General features: G+C 46.9%; 1 protein-coding gene across 12 annotated transcripts in view; it reads right to left on the bottom strand.

Annotated features, from left to right (window-relative positions):
• The window catches only part of HERC1 (HECT and RLD domain containing E3 ubiquitin protein ligase family member 1), a 1,155,039-nt gene that overhangs the window by 116,886 nt on the left and 1,019,967 nt on the right, over positions 1-18,186 (bottom strand). For all 12 annotated transcript variants that reach the window (XM_069222059.1, XM_069222062.1, XM_069222061.1 and 9 more), the window contains exon 69: positions 8,703-8,872. In XM_069222059.1, the coding sequence (XP_069078160.1) occupies positions 8,703-8,872 (170 nt within the window). The remainder of the gene's footprint in view (positions 1-8,702; positions 8,873-18,186) is intronic.

The following is an 18,186-nucleotide window of genomic DNA, read 5'->3' as shown; positions in this document are numbered from 1 at the left end:
AGTCCTTGCTGGGTCAGGGACAAAAAACTTTTGTCAACACCAAGCCACAAATTTATCCCAGCAACTGGAGGATTCAGATTTTGTAAAGGGACATCTCACTGCCAAAATGGTATCAATGACCGCAGGAGGAAGGTTAAAGGAAGTCCACTGCCGCCACTCAATCTCCAAGCATACAGATACCTATTGTGCATGCCTGGGTGCAGAACCCTGTCCTGCTGATGTGACAGGAGAGTAGTACAACCTCCTGGCACAGGACCCATGACCCCACCCCACCCCACCCTGCTAGTTGCAGTACCACATGGTGATGTTTTTGTGAGCACCTGCAAAAGCCTTCCTCTGGTGATGGGCAGAAAGGCACCAAGAAAATTGCCTTCAACAAAGTGATGTGTTGTGCTTCTGCTGGAGACCAAAGGCCTCTGAATTTCACTTCTAATATCAAGTCTGTTGTCGGTAAGGTGAGGTATCTGATACTGTTCCAAACGCATTCCAGCATGCACCGCTGCAGGTCTCTTGCAGTTTCCTTCGAAATCTAGAATCCATCTGACAGATTCCCCTGGTGTTGTGTCAAATGCGACCTGAGGTTGGGGTTCCAATGCAGAGCCAACATATGCCGTCTGGCAATCTTCACCAGCAGGATGCAGACTGCCAACAATCCCAGCAGTCTCAGATATCTGCACTACGATCCAGGATATTGGCTGAAGCATAGTGAACACCAACAATGTCAGGAGGTTTGCCGTTAGCTGGACGTGGTTGACGACTACCAAGGGCAAGTCTGCCTTTAACAGACGATGGTCGAGGTACAGGTAAGACTTGTACACTGACCATCTGAAGGTTTGCTGTGACCACTGCCATCTCTTATGTGAACATCATAGGGACTCTGGGGAGCACTGTGAAATAAATCTAAAAATGTTCTTGGCCTACTGTGAACCACAGATGATGCCTGTGGGCCTGCAGGACAAGAATACGATATTATATGTCCAGCAGGCCCAACTACTTCAGCCTCTGGGGTTTAGGGCAGGGTTCTGCAAAGTAGGTCCTGGAGAGCCGGGTCCATGCTAGATTTTTAGCATATCCACATTTAGAAACGAGATGTTTCAGAAATCTACATTTTTCTAAATGTGGATATGCTAAAAATCTGGCATGGACCCGGCTCTCCAGGAACGACTTTGCAGAACCCTGGTCTAGGGCATAAAAGACCTGGCTCAGTGAGGATTATGAATTTCTCCTTCCACAGGATGGTGTTTAGAGGGCGAAGATCTAAAATAGGATAAAGGCCTCCGTCCTTATTAAGCACAAGCGTGAATAACACCCAGCTCCTACTTCTGAGGTCAAAATCTTCTCAATGACCCCTTTGTCCAGAGGGGCCTGTATTTCTGCTGCAATATGGACATGTGGTCCTCCGTCAGCCGTCATGATGGTGATGGAAGTTGGCGGTAAAAAGAAACAGGCTGGCTGTGTAGTCCTCGATGTGTGCTGCCTTTGCAGGTTGCAGCCTCAGCCATGAAAGGGCTGGGAGGCCTGTTGGGTCTGCGGCAGGGTCTGATGGTGTAGGAAAGTACCTGTTTTTGACATGGTTGCCCCCACTTTTTGCTATCTGGTACTGATGCTTTTGATTGGAAGTGCACTGGGTCCCTTCTAACCAAGCCCCAGCGCCACTGCTCTTTCCCTAAAACCACCCTAATATCCAATTGTAACCCAATTGGCAAGGACTTTAGCACCCTTGTAATTCCCCTGTAAATAGTACCCCTGGTACCCAGGGCATGGGTACTAAAGAGGTATCCCAAGGGCTGCAGAATGTAATATGCAACCCAATGGTACCCACACTCAAACTGCATGCAGACTTCATTTGCAGGTGGCGTGAAATGGCGCAAGCCATTCTTGAAACACAACATTGTCCACTCCCAGCGTGCAATGCCCACTGCATGTACTATGTGTAAGTCACCCCTACATCAGGCCTTAAAGCCCTAAGGCAGGGTACATTATGTTACATGTAAGGGCACACATGCATGGGCAGATATAACCCTGTGATGCCTAGTCCCATTGCTAGACACTGCAAGTGTTCAGGAAGCCAGTTTGAGAACATGTACTGGGCACTGGTCATTACGAGTTCCCCAGCTAACATGATGGCTTCACTGAAAATTCTTGTGTTTGGTATCAAACAGCTTGCCTTAATAAATCCATACTGAAGTCAGTATGAGATTTATTATGACATGAACCCAGAAGGCACCTTAGAGGTGTCCCTTGTATCTCTTTGGTCCACTGCAAAGTACAGCCCATGCTCTCAGAGGCCCGGAACAATGCCTGCTTGGCAGAAGGTGTTATCACCTCTTCCAGCAGGATGGCTAGCAAAATTCTCATATCAAGGCCAGTGGCCAGTGGCTTCAACGTCTCTGCTGCCTTTAAAATGCAACCCTGACTCAGGGGGAATACCATCCTCTGCCTATTTGGTAACAGAGTAGGCAAGATATTGGATATTTAGGAGGCATGTTTCACTTACAGGCTAATCACATCATTAAGATGGGGTACCTGAAGTGGACAGCCAAAGAAGGGGTTCACTATCTTGGTTTTGGTGAAAATAGAGACTTATGGGTCAGGTTTATGCCCACTCCTCATATGAAGTGGTCATATAGACGCTGTAGTCCCCCTATGGGTAGGTAGCCCATTGGCTATTACCTAACGCTCCCATATATGCCCTTAAAGTATTTAGGGGTCCCCCCCCCAACAGCAGACAGACAAATTCTACTTCCTGGGAACTGAAGAGGGACAAAGAAGAGACAACACAATGAGAACCAAGGACCTGCACAGCAACTAGCACCAAACCCTGCCTTGCTGCTTGCTCCTTAACAACTACAAAGACCCAACTCGCCCTACAACTCTGCAGCCTCCGCAACACTTGGTGGACTGCCCAGCACTTTGACAACCAGCAAGCATCTCCCTTGGGGTAGAAGAGCCATCCCCCTGCATTTGCAGGCACTGCCAGCATCTGCCCAATTCACCATGATGGCTATCGGGCTCACCGAGGGAGCAACACTTCAGGAGGAGGTTTTTGTGGCTATATGAGGTCAGCCCCATCTCTCTGCCATGTTTTGAGACACAAGACCCTCCAGTAGCCCCCCCGCACCAATACCCTGAGTACCTGGGCACTTACACCAGCCAAGGCTTGTTCTTCGGCCAGCCCGGACACCACCACCTTGGAAGCCTTCCTGCATGATGAGGGATTTCCAGACTGATGACATTCATGACCAGAGTGGCCCTGCTGTCTTGTTTTTCCCTCCTTTACAGGCGACAGACAACCATGAGAGCCTCAGGTGGCCAACTAACCAAGCACCATTGCACCCAAGTCCCCCAGCCCGGGTCCATGACTTCTGGCAGTATCCCCTTGTCCTAGGGGCCCCCATAACCTAAACACCTCTTTGGGTTCCAACGGATTTCTCTCCAAACGCCTCTTGCAGCCTTTGTTTTCAGATGCCCATTGCTTTCTACGTTGTAGCGCTCAAGGCTACTAATCTCTCAGCACCTCTGCACATGGACACGGCTGGGCAGGTAAAGCCAAATTGCTGGTGGTCCTCTTGACCGTGGCACTCTAGTACCTTAAGTTCCAAAAGTCACCCCGAACTATGACTACAAGAATGTATTTGTTGTATATGTCTTTCCTCCCTAAAGGATAACATTCCTGTGTTTGAGGCTCATGTCTCAAACACCATTATTTGTCTGTTTTACTGTATCTTGTAAAATCCATTACTTCGAAAGTACTTACCTGATTCTGATGATCTTGATGTCTAAAATTATATAAAAATCAGTTTTATTTTTATTAATTGATCTCTGATTTCTTTTACAGTTTGAGTACCATACACAGTGTGACAATATGTGCAACAAATACTTAACAATCCCCTCTAATAAGCCTAAGCTGATCAAACACACTACCACAAGTAGAGCACCTGAACTTATTAAAGTAAGCCCTGTAAACCAAATATGGGCCTTCTGGACTTTTTGCATGGTGTGCCCTTACATTGGCAAACTACATAAAAAGCCAACTTTCTTTAGACAGTGGTTTTGGAATCTTCTATTGTAACCCTGAAAGGGGTGAAATTGCTGATGCAACTGTCTGGGTGGGACAGATTGGTCCAAGGAATGTGTCGGGACTCTGTTTTCTATAAAACGCTCCATTGTAGAGTCTCTTTTCTAAAAAAAAACAAAAAAAAAACAGATAAGAGCCATCAAATGGCAACTCCATCAGTAATGCTTGGACATCTATGGAGAAGCCCGTAGACCTCATCCATGTGTGCCACCAAAGTGACACATTCGTGCCCATCACCCAACCTAAGCAGTCGGCCTGAGCAAATTACAAATCTATCTGTATCATGGCCATCCTGGATTGCTTAGGTTAGGGCACAGCTATGTCATCTGGAACTGCTGGTAAAACCTTGTCCACCATGTCCCACAGGGCACAGTAGAATTGGCCTATGAAGCACCAGCGGTTCACTACGAGCAAATCAAGAATCACGGAGAAAAGGATTAACTTGCCAAATGACTTTACCTTCTTAGACTGACGGTTAGGTGAGGGAAGGCGTTGGGATTAACCAAAGTAGGTTCAGGGGCACAGAGGGCATGGAGAGAGCAGAACAGCCTGTGGAAGTCTGATTGGAGGTCATTGCAGATTTTTGGGACCAGAAGGCCACGGTTAAGTTCTGAAAATGCAAAGCCAGAAGGCCCCAGTAAAGTTCTGAAAATGCACAGCAAGTCTTCTCTAACAGCCACTACCTGCTGTGACTTCGCTGATGGACCCTGACATAGCAGTGCATCGGGACTAGATTGAATGAGCTCCGAAGGAGATCAGGAGCAAGACTGGGTTGCTCATTGACACCCTTGTTCCCTCTCTCAATAAAAGAGTAGTGGGAAGAGGCAGATTCCTGCTTCGATTTTTTATGCTTCTTTTTGGACTTACCTTAAAACTTCGACCACAATGATAATGTCATGCAGGAAAAAGTTCAGGAGCAGAAAAAGAACCTTCATTTCCACTTCGACCAGTCACGGCTTAGAGTCTTCTGATGTTTGGGGGCATACAGCTTTATCTTGTGGTTCTGTGCGGCCTTCAAATGCAACTCCTTTCAGTTGTCATAGGCCCTAGAATCATCAGCTTTATCTTGTGGTCCTGTGTGGCCTTCAAAATATAACTCCTTTCAGTTGTCATAGGCCCAAGAATCATTTTCTGACTGCTGGCACCACAGATATATTTCGGAAGGATCTGCAACAGAGATTTGTCTGTGACAGTCCATACACAGTTTGAAACCTGGTTTCTTAGGAGGTGTCATTTTCTCTTGCACACTGGTAAATGTTTCGAAAAAGGGTCATGAAAATACCAGAGAGCAGTGATGAACAGTGGAACTGGGTCTGAAGGAGTGGGAAGAAAATACGGACATCAGCGTTCATGTGTGGCATTTATATGCAGCGAGGCTTATCACTTCCAGAGAAAAATGACATTGATCCAGAGCTGCATGATGCCACCGACTGGTGCACAGGAGTACTGTTTTAACGTTTCCAGATTCAGGTTGACACCTGTGGAATATTTACAAGGTAATTAATCTGCAATTAGATGTATCCATAGGAAGTACCTGAAGCAGCTGACAAAGTGTTTTTTTTTTAAAGCATTGTTTGCAGCAGAGTTGACAACACCCACAGAATTTGGGCTGTCCTGAAGTGAGTGGAGCAATGGGTTGGGATTGGGCGACACTGGAGGGTAAAGGTCTTTCCATCACAACCTTGTCTTATGGTTATTTCCATATGGCCTTTGGGGGCATAAGGGTGACCTTACTGCACAAATTTGGGTCATTATGGGAACCCAAGTACCACAAGCACACCGTGATGACATTTGCTTCTTGCATTCCCAACACAGTGTCAATCCTGTCGGTTTTGGTGGAAATATTTTCCCTAGTAAGAAATTTAAGTCATCAGAAGACTGACAAAATTGGGAGCAGAGCTCCTGATCCACATCGAAGGTTGAAGAAAAAAAGGAAATTACATCAGTGCGCAGGAGTGGAGCTTAAATACAGCTCTACTCTATAACTTTTGGGGCAGTGTGGAGTCACAGCAGGGTCAAATGGCACTGCCTATCGGCAAACAGGAGCAAAAGTTCTCAGAAGGTGAGGAATTTTAGGCCAGAAAGCCATTTTTGTAATCACTATTTGGTTTAGAGTTTGGGTAAAAGATTTCACTCCTCTGTCAAGGTGATGGAGGAAAATTCACAAACTATTGGTTAATCCTGTAGCAGAAAAGGTAGTGGATGAAACACCATGTTTTCAAACAGTTCACATACCTAGAATACTTAATCCAATCCTAAACTCTGAAGATCAATTTAACTCTGTGTGTGTTTAGGTTTTGGACCACTTTTACCAATAATGAATTAGTACCAAGTAAATTCTGTTGAGTAAACTAGCCTACCGCTTGAAAACCACAAGCTGTGAAAGTTTGAGGATTATAAGTCAAATGACGCCCCTCTATTGGTTGCCCTAAGTGCCTGATTTTAGGTCAGACCCTGCAGCAATTCCACCTTGTTGCCCTTTTGTCTCACAGACCCCAAATAACCTGCCTGGCCATGGTGGAATGAAGTGATAGATCAAGAACCCAGGTAACAGAAAGCCTTTTCTACCAAACAAAGTCTAGGTCACATGGTTAAACGAAATGAGAAACGTTACAGCACTGGAGATGACAGAAAAAGCAGAGGACAACCTGAAGTGGAAAGAGAAAGATGGGCAATTAGGAATAAGCAACTTGTAACACTACAGGGAATGAGAAGCTTGAATTAGAGACTGTGAAGGTTGTCTGTGTTAGTAGGGAGTACTGTACTGCTGAATGACTGCCCTTTGCCATCACAGCCCCAAGGTTTATGCTCTATAATATACCTTAGGGTGTGATGTGACAGAGAAGGTAAATGGCTTTGAAATAGCACATAAGATGTTCAAGTTAAATGAGGATAAGAAAGCTGCTACTTTAAAAAGCTGGCTTCCTGTAGTGGGACATAAAGCAGTTATGAAGTCGAATGACAGCAAAAGTGAAAAAGAATCAACTATAGAAGATGACATTGTTAGAAGATTTGGCTAACCCTGGCTCCGTTCTACAAAAGCTTTAAGAGTGAAGACAAGATGGTGAATGTGAAATGGAAGACCTTAATACAAGGCAGCTGAATGGGTATATAGGATGTCCCTGAGGACAGGACCAGCTTTAGGATGGTGCGAGCTGTGCGGCTGCACTGGGTGCTGACCTGGATTGGGGGGCGCTGACCTCAGGGTGGTGCTGTGTTTAGTAATAACCTACGAAACTTGCGATTTAAAAGCACCTGCTGAAACGTTCCTTGTACGACCAGCCTTCAGGAAACAATTAATTAATGTCAAGATACCCCTTGTGATTAATTTTCCTGCTAGGAAAAGAGATGGAAGTTTTGTATAGGGGCAGCTTTAACTCGCCATAAGTAGCGTAGAGGGTTAATATGCCTGCTGCAAAGAACAGAACTATATTATGTGTATAGCTGAGTGGATTATTAAAGCCAGCCTTTACAGACGCTTTAAAACAAATGAATGTATGTGAAAGGGGGTCTATGGAGAAATGGGGGGCACAGTTGCCAGGTGGTAGTGAGTGAATCTGAGGAGTAGGTCATTGGGTGGGGAGTGCCAAAACAGACTACAGCACAGGGCGCCACCAGCGTTAAAGCCGGCCCTCCCTGAGGGGTTATTTATCATATGCTAATAGAGCAACTTTTGGGTATTTGCTTAGCACCACTGCACCATATTTGACTGCCTCGCAGTTTACTGATCTCATGTAGTTTGCAGCACATGCTGACCAGCGAAGAGCAAACCAGGTACGAAAGAAGGACAGGCTCTCCAGGTGGTGAAAGACCACAGAGACAAATGTACAGTTAAGCAGGCCCAGACTTTGAAACTTACCACTGTACTTCATATATGATTCACAAGCGGAAAATCCCAAATGGAATGGATCTTTATCAAAAAGATCATAAGATTGAGAATTTGGGTAGCAGCTGAGGGGTTCCAGGCCAAACTCCTGGGTGAGTACTACAACTGTGGGGCACAAGGTACTGTTAAGTTTGGATGTGGGTTGCCTCAGTGGCTACCAATTAAGCTTATGCCACAGAATTGCCAGTAAGACTGGACAGAGTTATAGACATCTCAGATTGGTTCTAAAAGCAAACTAGATGTGGGAAGAGGGTGTCCTTTCTCAAGTTAGTCTTTCTAAAAGTCAGGCCGCGAAAAAAGAGTCAGGCATTTGTTAGGCTTGTGCTGCTGAAAGGTCTCTTGGGGAGCTTATCAGTCATATTATGTGTGACTTGTGAAAAGTTGACAGAACTGGAAAGAGACCATCACCATCACATTGCAAACGTAGGGTAGAGTTAGTATCATGCCACAATTATGCCTCTAAATCGGAGGCAGGGCTGGGAAAGATACACTCAAATTTTAGGCATGTGCATCTGAAAGGCCATAGGGTTGGGGAGTCTAAGTGGCATGTAGCCATATGCTGCTGAAACACTAGGCATGACAGAGTAAGATACTAGCTACTTCTTAAGTTAAATTTCACAATGCAGTCTTGGAGTGGCTGCAGAATTTCTCTGCTTCATTTTAAAAACAAAATCAATACATTATATGCACTGAAGAGCTACAGAAATAAAACACAATTTTAGATTGAGCAATACCTACCTGTCCTTCAGAATTACTGCCCCAAGCATACACATCACCAGTTGAGGACAGCGCAAGCGTATGCTCTGCTCCTACTGCTATATCTTCAATGAAGATTCCCAACAGCACTGGCACTTGCTGAGGTCTATTGTGATTACGAGCTCGGCCTTCCGGCAAGCCAATCAGACGGTCTGAAATACATAAATAATTTACATGCTGCATTAATACTGTCTCAATCACCCCTGATTTTGTATTCTAAGCGATCACACAGTAACAAGCTGACATTAGATAATTCGCAAGAAACACAACAATATTTTAAACATGCTACTCGTGGTATATTCCTCCTCACCATAAAAGTGAATTTGTATTTGAAGGGAACTCCTGCTTTCTTCACAAGTTCTTAAAACATCAGTCAAACCAGTAAATAGCTCTCTAAAAAGTCCCATCAGTAAAATAAATTGTTTACGCTTTGCATGCAACCACGATGTTGCCATGGTCTTTGGTGAACATCTGGACATTGGACCTGAAAAGAGGTAGCCCCGCCTCCTCCCCACCTTTTTGGGACGTGCAACACAGAGTGAAGAACAGCTGGCCACTGAGGGCCCTGTTCCCTGGCGGACTGAGATGCCAGGCTCACAGGGAGGAAATAGAGATCTTAAGGGTGCTATGATGGTGAAGAACAGAAAGAGGAACATTAGGAAGCAAGAAGAGGTGGTGCTGTGAAAATACCACGCCCCGGAGAGCTTGCTGTCAGAGATCAGCAGCCTTGTGGGAATCAATAAGAAGTGGCACTTTACAGAGGCAGAAAGGTGCTAACAGATATCTGGCCAATGCAGATTAGCCCTGCATGAATGACTGACCACCCTTCATTCTGGGAGCTCTGCGGTCATGGTATGCTAGAGCAGTCCTTGGAACGACACAGGTCTGCTGAACCAGGTATGGTTGGCAGTTCCCTTGTGGTCATTTGCAAAGTTGGTGATCCTGCTTCTTCTTATCCTGTGAATTGAGGGCTACAGTTGGTCCAATACTCAGGGACAGAGAGTGACTTAAATGGGCTGAGCAAGAGGATTGTGTGATTGGCTGGGCCTAAGAGAGTAGCAATGTGCTGCCCCACCAGGTAAAGTGCACAAACAGTAATTGAGGATTTCTAGCACCCTATGAAGATTATGGACTCTGCAATACGGAGGTACAAGTGCAGTGTTCAAGTTAGTTATGCCCCCACCAAGTCTCCAGTGGAGTTCTGCTTCTTATTGTACCCTCACTTCCATAACTGTATGCTGGGGGCTTCTCAGCCCTACACTGGTTTCCTGGTGTGAAGAAACTTTGGTTACACCCCTGCACCAGACGTATTAGGTGATGAAGCAAACAACATTGCACACTTAGCTGGACTCTGGCACTTTCTGAGTTTGATGTCCCAGGACTTATGGTCAGGGTAAGTCAGGGTGTACGGCATCTCAACTGGTCATAATGCAGGGGAGAGGTGAAGCAAACAGACTGTCTGTAGTATGTCGGGGGAACTCTACACCATGCATTTTTGGTCTTGGGTTTGTGCCTGTGAGAAAGACGCAGGCACACATAGCCTGGGTTTCTGCTGGCACTCCCCTTGCCAACTGGCTTCTGTATGCTGCTGCTGTTAAAGAGGAGGATGGCTGGACCACAGATGTAGACATGGTGCAAAACTAAGTGGCCCAAATGGCCAACCGAAGCACAGTGGACAAATTTGAAAGGGCTTCACCTACTACTGACAGGACTCATCCAGTGTGACAGCAAGAGGTGGACTGAGAAACTGTGGAACCAGACGCTTCAATGGAGATGGTCTTCAGAGCATTAAAAATCACCAGAAGCTCTCATGAGGGAGAACTGGAGAAACGGGCACTTATGTATCAAGTACTCCAAGATTTGAGAAACACTGTGGACAAAATCACAGAAGGAGAAGGGAAAATGTAGGTACTGGAGAACTCTGCATGGAGTTTTAGTTGGCAATGACACAGGTTGTAGATATCACCAAGATTCTGGCTAAATAAGTGAAGGAAGTGGGGCAGAGGGCCTGAAGGAGGACTCTTACGATGGTCAGACTACCAGGTGGAATGGATCAAATCCCTTGAAGCACCAGAAGAACTATCTAGCTGTTAAGAGAGCACATCAGGCAATATCATGCATGCTCCTCCCAGGGATGTACCTAGGCTGTTCATTGCCAAGATCTTTTACTGTAGGGACTGAATGCTGAAGTTAGCACAACATCAAGGCAAGAAGACCAAAGAATCGCCTAAACAGTAATGAAAAACTTCTACACTATGATACAGGACTATAGGCTTCCCTACCTAGTGCAAATCAAATTCATCCATAATAGCAAAACTTACTTCATTTACATCCCATAGGTGGCCTGAACAGCTGAATGTAAAGACTTATAGAGGTCAACTGAGACTTTTACAGATTAATGGAGTGGTAACCTGTATTGATTTTGTTCGAAAGACGGCAGGAGCTAAACTTTAATCACAAAGGATTTCATATTATGGCCAGACGTTGCCAGCAATCTATCCCAGAGCACATACAAATCACCCAGCACAAGGTTTAGAAGGAATATAGGATAGACATAGAGGGGGTGAATGTTCCTGGTTACCCATTACAAAGTTGGAGTAAATGGGTTCTAGTGTGTTGCAAAAAAACACCTATAGGTAGTTGGTTTAAGGTGGGCAATTAGGATATGGTTGGTTTAATTCAGGGCATTTTCAATTATGGTTGGACAATTGTAGGAGGCTGGCCTGGTGTGTGGTGGACATCTATGGTGTTGGCACCTTATACCAGGTCCAGGCAACCCTTATTAGTAAGTGCTACAGTGTCTAGGCTCTCTAGTGGTAGCTGTGGTGAGCAGCCAAGACTTATCTAGGAAGAGTGTGAAGCAAATGCAGTACCACAGTAGTCACACGTTAACTTATCATACACAAAAGGAACCACACTGTGCTGCAAAAATAAAGGTACTTTTTTTATAAGAACACTGAACTAGAATTTTATAGGTAATCCTCCCCTTCTGGAGGTAAGTACACACCAGATATACACAGCTAAGTATTAGGAATTAGCATAAAAACAGTAGACATTGCAAGAAATAGCAAGGGCTTTATAGGGGGGGCCAAACCATATACTAAAATAGTTAAATGTGAGAACAGGTCCAGCACCACAGGATCTGGAGTAGTTAGCCAAGAGCTGGGAGAGTATGGAACCCCAAGAGGTGAGCATCTAGAAGACCCCAGCGATCAGGAGATTCACCTGGACGTCCCATGGGCTAACATGGGGACTTGGAATTGGAACAATGCAAGAACAGGACCAGACCGGAGAAACCAGTCGGTGGATTCTGGATGCAGAGGACCTGTAGAAGAAGGGGACAGAGTCCAGTCCACACAGGAGTGTCCAGGCAGGCCAGGAGGCAATGCCCACCCTTCTGTGAGTGAAAATCAGGGTCGATGGTGGTGGATGAAGTCCAGCTGCGGAGTCCAGGAGCTGCAGTAGAGTCCTTGAAGTCGTCTAGGAGGTTTCCCTTGATGGCTGCAGGATTGCAGACGGGTCAGTGGTCAGGATGACCACCATCAAGCACAAGCAAATGCAAATTGAAGCTGAAGGGCTTAAAAGGAGCAGCAAGGTCCTGGGGACTCTACCCTTGGAGGGGAGTTCGAGCTGTCCCTAGGAAGACAGGCGAGCCAGCAGAAGAAGTTGGAGGCCCCAAGAGCATCCCACTGGCAGCAGGCATAGTAAGTCACAGTGAGGCCCAGGCAGCACCCTGAAGAGGAGTTCTGGTGCAGCCTTGGACGCCGAATCTATGGACCCACATGCACGCAAGTCCCTAAATAGCCCAAAAAGGGGCTTGGTCACTTTGCAAGGTGACCACCTATCAGAGGGGATCACTGACGTCATCTGAGAAACCTGACCACTCAGATGCTCCTAGGGGAATGTGGCCATCTTGGTTTCAAGATGGCAGAATCAAGTGGCCACCTGGAGGAGCTCTGGGCACCACCCCTGGGGTGGTGATGGACAGGGGAGTAGTCACTCCCCTTTCCTTTGTGCAGTTTCGTGCCAGAGCAGGAACAGGGAGTCCCTGAACTGGTGCAAACTGGATCATGCAAGGATCGCACCAAATGTGCCTTTCAAAGCAAGCCGGTGGCATGGGGACGCCACTCCTCCCCAGCCTTGTAACACCTATTTCCAAGGTAGAGAAAGTTGCACCCCTCTCCCAAAGGAAATCCTTTGTTCTGCCTTCCCCTGCTTGAGCTGGTCAAGCAGCAGGAGGGCAGCATCCTGTCTGAGGGGCTGCAGCAGCATGGGCGGCCCACAACCCTGGAAGACTGGGAGGAGCATTACTCCTAAGGAGCCCCCACAGTGCATGGAATCATGGCACCAATACTAGCATCAGTATTGGGGTATGATTCTGACATGTTTGATACCAAACATGCATAGGTTCGGAGTTACCATTAAGTAGCTGGCCCATAGGTAGTTACCTATGGTCAGTACATAGCTATAATGCCTTCTGCGCACTTGCGAAGTCCAAAGAATTGAAACTAGAGTTCATAGGGGCACTTCTGCTCTTGCAGTGGTGCCCACACACATAGGGACCTGCACCCTGCCCTTAGGGCTGGAAGAGCCTACCACAGGGGTGAGTTACAGTGACCTGGTGTAGTGACCAGTAGTGAAAGGGTGCATGCACCTTTTCACGCAGGCTGCAAATGGCAGGCCTGCAGACACCATTTGCATGGGCTCTGATGGGTGGCATAATACATGCTGCAGCCCATGGCGGACCCCTGGTGTACCAATGCCCTGTGTACCTAAATACCCATACTATTGGCTTACAGGGGACACAAGTATGCCAATTGTAGGGTGTGAACAGTACCAAGGCAACCAAATTTAGAGGAGAGTGCACAATCACTGGGGTCCTGGTTAGCAGGATTCCAGTGAAAACAGTCTAAGTATAATGACAATAGGCAAAAAGTGGGAGAAACCATGCCAAAAAGAGAGACTTTCCTACAACAATGCTACATAAATTTGTCAGGAGACCCACTTATTTGGGACTAAATTACATTTCTTTTAAGAAACACCATGAACACTGCTACTGCTTTAAAAAAAAAGCTTCTTGTTTCAAATCACGTACACTTAATCTGATAAACACAGGACACGAGCAATAGCTGCACAGGTGCTGCATGAGTAGCCATAGGCTTTCGTAAATATGCATGCGTGCCCCCCCCCCGGTGTGTAAGTATGCATGGAGTAAAGGATGATATATTCAGAGAAGAAAAGTGTAGAATGAAGGTTGTACATACAAGTGCACCTTTCAAAGCTCAAATCAAAGACGCAACTTATGTCTAATGTGACAAAGATGGAGAGAATTGCTGCATCCTCACCACACTATGAGAGAGCTACAGAAGCAGTGAAGTAATGGCATACTTCCAAAGGTTTATCAAACCTATGTAAAACGATGAGGTAGGAGGTTTTTCAGTCAATACTCAGACTGAGAAAACAAGTGCCACTGTGTAATTGCTGAGAACAACTAAACACTTGGAGTCCCCCATCCCATGGAGCTATCAATACTTGCAAAAAAGACCCACTTAACCTCTGCTCCAATCAGGGTGGCAATCTTTAATGCTAATACAGCTCGGAAACCTGAATGCCTTACAAACCCTTTCTTTAATTTTTAACACTACGATCACACATTAAATTGAGTGAATAAGGGAAGCACCCGGGAGGTTAGATTGACAAATATACTGCAGAAGAACAAAACACGGCATGACAACCCCTGCAATGGTGGCCTCAATTATTAGACAATAGGAATCAAGCTATGTTTACAATAGGCAACAATTAAATTAACAAGTTACTCTTTATCTGGTAGAGACATATTCTAGTTGCAGATTCCTTACCTTAGAATTTCCCCCAGGCATCAGTCTGGATCCGCAGATTTTTCTTTGAGCAGTACATTTGCGCGAAGTGACGTGGCTTCGGTCAACTCTGCATCGGCCAATGGCACTGTGGTTGCTGGATATTACATCGCGGGTAGTATATAGGCACCACCCTAGCACCCTAACGTCAGTTTCTTTTCACGATTTTCCATGCCAGAAGCACGGAGCCATGAATAACACCAACTATGGTGTGCCAGAACTAGGGTCCTGAAGGGGAAGTTCCTGTCCCTTGAAACCAGTTTGCAGAGCGGGACAGATGGGTGGGTCGGTCGGTAAGGAATCTGCAACTAGAATATGTCTCTACCAGATAAATTCTTACTGAAGGTAACTTGTTCATCTGATAGAAACTTCTAGTTGCAGATTCTTACCTTAGAATAGATACCCAAGCAATACCTTCCCTGGAGACAGGTCTGCAAACCAAGATCATACGCGGAAGCCCTGCTGGACTGAATGAGCAAAGTGCAAGGACACCCACGTTGCTGCCTGGCAGATGTTCAGGACTTGAACTCCATTTGTTAACACAGTGGTTGCAGTTATTGCTCTGGTGGAATGAGCAAGCAAGCCCTCCGGTAGTTGCTTCTTAGCCAGTGCGTAGAACATTATAATGCAGAGAACCACCCATCTGAAGATGGTTCTCTTCTGCACTGCCCGAACTTTCTTCGCACCCACATAGCCCACACAGAGTTGATCGTCCACCCAGAACTCTTTTGTATTATCAAGAAAGAATGCCAACGCTCTTTTTGGGTCCAGATGGTAGAGTCTATCCTTTTCATTAGAAGGGTATGGAGGCACGTAAAAAGTAGGCAAGGTGATAGATTGGCCTACATGAAAGGGCGTGACCACTTTAGGCAGAAAAAAAGCCCTAGTATGAAGCACCACCTTGTCAGGATGGATAGAGATGAAAGGTGGCTTCGAAGAAAGAGCCTGCAGCTCACTCAGTCTGTGGGCAGAGGTGACAGCTACGAGGAAGACAGTTTTTAAAGTAAACATGCGAAGTAGACAGTTGTGAAATGGCTCAAAAGAAGTGCATCTTAGAAAGGTAAGAACGAAGTTCAAATCCCATATGGGGATTATGAATGGGGAGGAGAAAAGAGATGGGTACTACTCTTAAGACATCTTCCAACAATGTGAAATTTAAATAAAGAGGGTTGATCAGGCAATCGTCGAAAAGCCGAGATGGCAGACAAATAACCCTTGAAGGTGCCTAGAGCAGCGCCCTGCTGGGCCGGCAGAAGGACAAACCAAAGAACCTCAGAAAGAGGAGCAAAGGGGGGGGGGGAGGGGGGGGTCAACAGAACTGACTGTACACCATGCCACAAATTTGTTCCATCTACAGGCATATACCGGTTTGGTTGAGGGATGCCTGGCTGCCAAGATAACATTCCAGACTTTGGCCAGAAGGTCAAAAGCTGTCAACTGCTGCAGGCTCAGTCTCCACGCAAGAAAGTGCTCAGTCCAGAGCCACAAGAATGACTAGGGCCTAGCCGTTCTTGATCTTCTTAAGAACTCTTGGCAGAAGTAGTATTGGTGGAAAGGCAGAACGGAGGCCAGAGTTCCACTGGAGATGAAAAGCATCGCCGAGCAAGTGCCACACTGAAAACTCCAAAATGCAAAACAGTTGACACTGCGTGTTCTCTGTGGAGGTGAACAGATTTAACTAAGGCTCCCCCCACTGCTGAAAGAGACCTTGCCCCACCTCCGGATGGAGACATTCGTGATAGACCAGGGATTGATGGCGGGGTTCGTCTGCTCTGACGTTCAGAGAGCCCGCCAGATGTTGAACCACCAGGGATATGTCCTGATTTTCCAGCCATGTCCAGAGATGGAGAGCCTCCTGACAAAGGGTCCACGACCCCACCCCGCCCTGTTTGTTGAGGCACCACATGGCGGTGGTGTTGTCTATGAACATCTGCACCACATTCCCTTGGAGAGAGGGAAGGAATGCTTTCAATGCTAGTCTGATTGCCCTGAGCGCCAAAAAGTTTGATATGGAGCTCAGACTCTGCTGGATACCAGGCGCATCTGATCTCCACCTCTCCCATGTGGCTGCCCCATCCCAGGAGTGACGCATCTGTCACTACTGTCGCATCTGGTTGGGGAAGGGAGAGGGATCTGCCTCGGACCCAATAACGGTTCAACAGCCACCACTGCAGATCTTGCGCAGTTCCCTCCGAGATCTGGACCATATCAGAGAGATTCCCCTGATGCTACACTCACTGGAGCTTCAGGTCCCACTGCGGAGCTCGCATATGCCAAAAGCAGTAACATGAAGGATGCAGGAGGCCATGAGGCCCAGCAGCCTCAGCCATTCTCACCAAAATACAGGATAGAGACTGATGTATCATAGCCTAAATATCCTGAACTCGCCGCTCAGGAGGATAGGCCCGAAAATGCACTGTGTCCATAACAGCTCCGATGACAGTGAGCGTCTGAGAGACAGTCTGGTGTGACTTTGACACGTTTATAGTGAACCCCATCAAATGCAGAAGGTCAACCGTAGTGTGGAAGTGGGAGACGACAGCATCGGGTGTGCTTGCCTTCAGCAGCCAGAAGTCGAGGAATGGGAAAACTTAAACCCCTAAACTATGCAGATGAGCTGCAATCACCGCCATCACTTTGGTGAACACCTGAGGGGCACTGGGAAGGCCAAAGGGGAGCACAGTGAATTGAAAATGCTCATGACCTACCACAAAGTAACATCTTTGGGCAGGCAGGACAGTGTAGGAAGCTGGCTCTGTATATACTATATCAAAATGAGATATAGGCGGTCATTCCTAGATTGGCGGGCGAACCGCCAGAAGACCGTACCGCGGTGAAAAGACCACGGCGGTCATTCTGAGTTTCCCGCTGGGCTGGCGGGCGACCGCCAGAAGGCTGCCCGCCCGCCCAGCGGGAAACCCCCTTCCACGAGGATGCCGGCTCCGAATGGAGCCGGCGGAGTCGAAGGGGTGCGACGGGTGCAGTTGCACCCGTCGCGATTTTCAGTGTCTGCCACGCAGACACTGAAAATCTATGTGGGACCCCCAGGGGCCCCACGACACCCGTTCCTGCCAGCCAGGTTCTGGCGGTGAAAACCGCCAGAACCAGGCTGGCGGGAAGGGGGTCGGAATCCCCATGGCGGCGCTGCTTGCAGCGCCGCCGTGGAGGATTCCCTGGTGCAGCGGGAAGCCGGCGGGAAACCGCCGGCTTCCCTTTTCTGACCGCAGCTTTACCGCCGCGGTCAGAATGCCCCCGGAAGCACTGCCAGCCTGTTGGCGGTGCTTCCTCCGTCACCTACCCTGGCGGTTATAGACCGCCAGGGTAGGAATGACCCCCATAGTGTGCACAGAGTCAAGGGGTTTCCCAGAGGCTTATTAGAGGCTAAAGTAGATAATACTAATGCTCTCTTTTGTGGTAGTATGGTCAAGCAGTTAGGCTTATCAAAGGGTAGTGCAAAGTATTTGTTATACACACACAGACAACAGAAGAACACAATCAATGACTTAACTTCAGACCAATAGTTTTTATATAGCAAAAATATATTTTCTTAATTTATTCCTAGAACCACAAGACTCAAGTTGCAGGTAAGT

Source organism: Pleurodeles waltl, chromosome 3_1 (assembly GCF_031143425.1).
Source record: "Pleurodeles waltl isolate 20211129_DDA chromosome 3_1, aPleWal1.hap1.20221129, whole genome shotgun sequence".
In the NCBI taxonomy this organism is placed as follows: Eukaryota; Metazoa; Chordata; class Amphibia; order Caudata; family Salamandridae; genus Pleurodeles; species Pleurodeles waltl.
This window is presented reverse-complemented; position numbering and strand designations above follow the sequence as displayed.